Source organism: Pygocentrus nattereri, chromosome 15 (assembly GCF_015220715.1).
Source record: "Pygocentrus nattereri isolate fPygNat1 chromosome 15, fPygNat1.pri, whole genome shotgun sequence".
Taxonomy (NCBI): domain Eukaryota; kingdom Metazoa; phylum Chordata; class Actinopteri; order Characiformes; family Serrasalmidae; genus Pygocentrus; species Pygocentrus nattereri.
The window spans coordinates 24,064,848-24,071,208 of NC_051225.1; the positions used below are offsets into that span (position 1 = coordinate 24,064,848).

The following is a 6,361-nucleotide window of genomic DNA, read 5'->3' on the forward strand; positions in this document are numbered from 1 at the left end:
CAAATAAGAAGCTGACTTCAGCTTTGTTTGATTTAGTACATCAAAATATCCTACCTAAAGTTTTATGTAGAGCTCTACCTACAAAAGTGTGCTACAGTAGCACATTTTGAAATGGTATTCACAGAGACCTGATGACTAGGCGATAGATGATAGATTAACTGATCAACTACTGTTATCACACAAAATGCAATACTAACAACAGATCCAGCTCGGAAGTTGCATTTTATTATTATACGAGTCAACAAGAATTTACAAACAGTGCAAAATCTACATTGATTACAACAGTTGATTAGCGTTGCAATCTAATGCCTGGATAAGTTACCAAAGCGGTTTTGCCCCCTGGCTGCACACACACCCAGTAGTGTTAGTAAACAGGAAACCCTTCTCCTAATCTCACCGTTACTTTTGAGGCATGACTGAACTCAACAGTCTCCTAAGTGGACATGTTTGTGAGTGATAAGCTTGGTACTGGACTTGTGTACTGGACATGTCATTAGTAGCAGCAGTGGACTAAAGCAGACAATGAGAGCAAAAGCATTTGGTAAAATTTTAGAGACGTTATTGTTGTTTTCGTAGGGACAAAATGGAATGTTCAATCATTTATTTATTAAGGTATAAGGTTTTTCAAACCCAAAGGATTTTAGTATAATGTACAGAAAACTGTAACAGTGAGGAATAGTGTGAATTATGTAAACATTACAACGGCAAAGTTCTTTCTACGTGCCTTATCATGATGTACTCTAAACATACTCAGTGTACATTAGCGTTTTATATACTGTAACTGAATATGCTACTGAATACATTAAGGACTGGGTAAGATTGAATGATTTGGGCAAAATAACTAGGCTAATTTGAGGTTTTCTGACAAATATTGTGTGTGTTTTTTTTTTTTTTTATAAACTGGGGTCCAGGACCAGTGTATTCCCATTTTCTGGCTTGAAACACAGTCAGACTAGTCAACATGCCAGATTGACAAGTAACTATGGGTCAATTATGTTTGGTTGCTTCTAATTGGTTGGAACCATTTACAGGTGGTTCACAAGCTGTGTATTTTCCCCACTTAATGTCTGAAAAAGCAACACTGTTGATAATGTAGGCTATAATAACTGGCTATGGCAGTTGTGGGCTGGAGGTTAGGGAACCAGCCCTGTGACTGGAGGGTTGCTGGTTCAATCCCCTCGGGTGACAGTCCATGACTGAAGTGCCCTTGAGCAAGGCACCTAACCCCCAGTTGCTCCCCAAGTGCTGTGGATAGGGCTTCCCACTGCTCCGGGCAAGTGTGCTCACTGCCCCATAGTGTGTGTGTTCACTAGCGTGCATGTATGTGGGTGTTTCACTGCATGGATGGGTTAAATGCAGATGTCTAATTTCACAGTGTGCAAACACAGTGACAAATGGTTCTCAATTCAAGAAAAATGGCAGCTCTTGTGATTTGAAAACTGCACTCTTAAGTTGCCATTTCAATGTAAAAACATTTCATCTTTCAGCCCTAGGACAGTGTATTCAGGCATCACAACCTTTTTAAGGTATCTGATTATTATATAGATAGTAACAGCTTATAATGTTCAGTGTAATGCAATAAAACAATTTTAGCTCTCAGTAATGCCCAATGTCCAACCACAGTGAATCAAAGAGATGGCGCTGGGGATGACAGATCGAGGAATCAATTGATTAGTGTGCGTCACTAAGGACACTGTCCCACTTCGACACTGACAGTAACAGCCTCTGCCCTCCATTACCACAGAGGGGTTTCATAACATGCATTTTAAACTTGACTTGACTTTGACTTGACGAAAAACAAACAAACAAAAAAAAGCTGGCTTGAACATTAGGCCTGCACAAAATGTACAAATGATGAGGCCTCAGTCTGGCAGCATGTAGCATCTAAGAGTGCAATGGATAGCAACATGTGCTGCAGTGAGATGAGGGTGTTGTCATAGTGATGCGAGAGAACTGGAGAAGAACCAACTGTGCAGACAACCCTCGGTGCTTTCACGATCCCATCATTTGGTTTGCTTAATCATTCGGTATGCTTGTCAAGAGTAGCTGGTTTGTCAGTGTCCCAAAAGATATGCATCACAATTACGAACAATCTTGTCACACATGTGCTGCATTGCTGTTGTTTAAGTAAGTAAAAAAAAGAAAAGGCGTAGCAATGATCACATATTTGGGATACCTTAATAACCAAGCAAACTGACAGCAAGCTGCAGATATAAGCCTGTATAATAGATCTGCATCTAGTGGGCAGAGAAGGGCGGCTATATTTACTAAGTGCTCGGAGTGGGAGGACAGAATGCGAGTGCTGCAGGGATTATCTTTTAAGGCAGGCAAACATTCCTTATGAGTGTGAGAGGAATAGAGTGTGTCAGCCTTTGTTCTCTGCTCTGCCAATTACATGATGTGCTCACGTGTGGATGCAGGCAGATTTCAGGCCTGATGTATTACTCCTCATGTCTGCAAACTTCTTTATGGGTAATAGGGAAAAATGTAGCGTGGAAATTTAAGCTGAAGGCCATTATTTTTGCTATCTTCCATATTAACCCTTTGGGCCAACACAAAAAAGTGGCTATATCTTCTGTTTTATCTGCTCTCTGCTGTTAATAATGTAATTTCTTAATGCTCATCAGGGATGCATGATATCAGAAATATATCAGTATAGGTAGGTAACTGTTTTAAAAAAAACTGATTGACATCGTTCAGATGTTTAGTTTTGACTGATATTTCTAACTGTATTTGATGTTTTCTTGCACTTTGGAAGAGAAGAAGGCTTAGGTTAAACATCTGCATTTTATTTGTTGACCTACATTTATTACATTTGTAACCCTTTACAACTAAATGTTATGTCTAGCAATGCCAATGCAGATTTGGATTAGATTGGATATGCACACAAAAACGTATTGGATATCAGTTTCAGCCCACAGTTCCCATATCGGTGCATCCCTACTGCTTTCTTTTATTTGATATGTAAAGAACGTAGGGGTGGGCCACATGGAAAAAAAATATAATATCAGTTCAACAAATACTTTAATAATTGCTACATGAAATATCACAATATGTTTTTCTGACATAAGTTAGAACAGACATAAAAGAGCCTATGAATATAAATGATTCAACATTTTTTCGACATTGAATATATTCACATACTATACTGCACTAAATCCAATTAATCAGGACTAATTATGCTCTATTTGTAAGGAATCATGCAGTTCTGACAAAATCCATGATGTGCTCAGAAATGTAATTAATCATAATAAAAAGGGGGCAGTCGTGGGCTGGAGGTTAGGGAATTGGCCCTGTGACCAGAAGGTTGCCGGTTCGATCCCCAGTGCCGACAGTCCATGACTGAGGTGTCCTTGAGCAAGACGCCAATTACTCCCTGAGCATCATGGATAGGGCTGCCCACTGCTCCGGGCAAGTGTACTCACTGCCCCCTAGTGTGGGTTTATTCACTAGTGTGTATGCAGTGTTTCACTTCATGGATGGGTTAGATGCAGAGGTGGAATTTCCCCATTTGTGGGATTAAAAAAGTATCACTTAAAAATAAATATTGTCATATTGCCCAGCCCTAAAGAAATGTGATCTAACAAGGCTGAAAATTCAAATATTTTTTATTTGGTTTGTGTCAAAAAACTAACTTTCTGAATAAGCAAACATGTGAATAGGAATATTCTTTATACATCAGAAGTGTTTTATCATTACTCTGATTAAACAAAACAGTACACTCTAAATATACTGAAAAATGGTATTTTGTCCATTGTACGCTTTTTATACAGTCTAAAATACAGGTCATTATAGATCTTACACTACAATTGAGGGATGTAACAATACAACATGCTGCAGTGTATGGAATTGTATTGCACAGTAATATATTACTATATCATAATTAGCATGTTGGTTTGTGTCATAAATGTAAGGCTTAACACATTAACGTGTGGCTAAAGCAGATTGGGACACTATCAAGCACAACTTCTGTCTCAAACAAATATTGTAATTTTATAACATTGAATGCTTTGAAAACTGAAACATTAATATATTAACATCAGGCATATATGGGTCACTGTATTTTTGCTGTACTGCAAAAACACATTAAATTGAGACACCACTATATCACATAGAATCCAATTATCACACCACTATTACAAGTAGTGAAGCTCAATCATATAGGCAGATATTTGCTTTTATAAATATCGCCCAGATGTTTAGACTTGAGGTGTTTAGTGATGTTTTATTCATTTACACAAGCTTACACCTCTCTGTAATGCTAATCCTGGTGGACTGACTCCCAGTTTCGAAAGTTTATGAGTGTTTATGTTTTAGCATCAGTTTTGCCACTGAAAGACAAAAAATCAGACATTGGCATCAGTTCACAATTCCCACATCAGCTCAGCCCTACTTACAATCAGCAAAGCCCTGTCACTTTGGTACACATGAATGCACCGGAGGCCGCGCCTTGGGCAAGTGTCTGCAATGATGCTCAAAACTTCCACTGACAATGAAAGGCCTGCGTGGCCAAACACAAAGATGAGCTTTGAGAAGCCAATTCCACTTCTGCAATTCCACAAAAAGGCTGGCATTCACTTAATGCCCTGTAGCATATAGACTTTCCATTGCGAAACCAGTATTTATTCAATGCGGCCACAGAAGCAATGAATTCACAAGGGTTTCATGTACCCGTTCTCAACCATATTCAAGAAGGATCAGAAGCATTAAAGAGGTTAAAGGCCATGTGTTTCACTGTAGGTCTGGATTATCATACAGCCTACTCAGTTTTTAAATGTAGGAGGAGCGAATAAACAGAGGAGGTCTATTCTCAGTGTGCATTCTCATATGTAAGAATATGTGATCCTCCTCAGTTCGGTCTCACAGTGCACCTCTTGTTAGAAAATGCATGCTGCGAATGAAATAAAAGAGATGCAAGAACATCCATGCAAAGACATTCAGCATTGCTAACAGCATCTCAGCACAAACCGTTGTACCTATAATACACAGGACGACTAGCTTCCAGTTTAACTGCAATGGGGAGCTCTCCAACTACAATTTGCTCTTTCACCGCTTTTCTATGATGTGCAGCCTAAATGTTAGCAGTCTACTTTTTTGTTTGTATGATGTCAGTAAATCAAGAAATACACACTCATGTCTCATGTATGTATATCTATCTATCTATCTATCTATCTATCTATATATATCTATGTCCATCTATATATATATATATATATATATATATATATATATATATATATATATATGTGTGTGTGTGTGTGTGTGTGTGTGTGTGTTGTCAAATTTATGTTGTCTGTGTGAATTTATTGATTTCATATATATGAAGTACACACACATATATAATAAAAGCCCAAAATGTGATGTTACACTTGCAGCTTCTCACTTTGCCTCATCTCTGTAGCCGCTACTCACCAGCACTGAGGGATTTCCCCGCGTCTTCCAGTTGCTGCTCCTAAATTATTCATCAGTGGTGAAGAATAAAAAGGCGAACTTACTCCAAAGTGAGGGAGGGGATTTTCAGCTTGTCTCTCCTCTTCATCCCTCGGACGGAAAGAAGCAGGAAGAGCCGGCGCGAAAGCTTTATCAAACCTCGAGGAAGGCACAACAAGTGCAGCCGAAAACGACCCACCGGTCACACATTGTTAAGAAACAGATGCTCGGGAACGGTGCGGTGCCTCGTTATCTCCATTATTAAATGTATGAGCGCCATTTGTCAAATTCGTTTAGCACAAATACACCGAAAAGTGAGTCGTGTGGAAACGGTCCACACCTCTCAGAGTCTAAACATGCTTCTGATGTGCGATGTAACGTTACGACTCGTGAAAGAATCGTTCGTTTGAACCGGCTCTTTTCAATAACTCGGTGGAATCGAGCCACGAGTCCAAATGAATCAAACTCTTTTGTTTGAAGCTGGAGGCTTTGAATTCACAGTTTGTCGTGAAATCATAGCGTGAAATATCTGTAAAATGTTAAGAACTAGGCTACATCATATTTTCCTTTAAAGATACATACCTTTCTTATGTTACGTGTCATGTGTCTAGAACAGGATGAGAACAAAGTTGACGAATTCAATTCCTCGAATAGCTCGAAAGAATCGGTTCAGTGAATCGAACAGCTCGTCACCTATTCTGATTGTATTGATGCGGCCACGTATCCCCCGTGACTGGCTTGAGGGGCTTGGGGAAGTGGGTGGAGTTTGGGGGTGGGGGGAGTTGATGAAATGCTGGCAGGCAGTTCAAAGCATTAGAATATTGGAGAAGCAAACGACACCAGTAAGAAGCAGAAGTAATACAACGGTGCACGTGTGAATTCACATTCAGTTAACCTGTAGGTGTCAGCATAGGTCAGTCTAAGCGCGTGC

At 39.4% G+C, this 6,361-nt stretch overlaps 1 protein-coding gene across 6 annotated transcripts in view; it reads right to left on the minus strand.

The window, feature by feature from the left end:
- The window catches only part of mast3b (microtubule associated serine/threonine kinase 3b), a 29,608-nt gene extending 23,784 nt beyond the window's left edge, over positions 1 to 5,824 (minus strand). For 3 of the 6 annotated variants that reach the window (XM_037545292.1, XM_037545291.1, XM_037545290.1), the window contains exon 1: positions 5,413 to 5,480. In XM_037545292.1, the coding sequence (XP_037401189.1) occupies positions 5,413 to 5,465 (53 nt within the window). In that variant the 5' untranslated portion in view covers positions 5,466 to 5,480. The other 3 variants (XM_017716592.2, XM_017716590.2, XM_017716594.2) reach the window with 2 other exon arrangements.
- Positions 5,825 to 6,361: the final 537 nt, after the last annotated feature.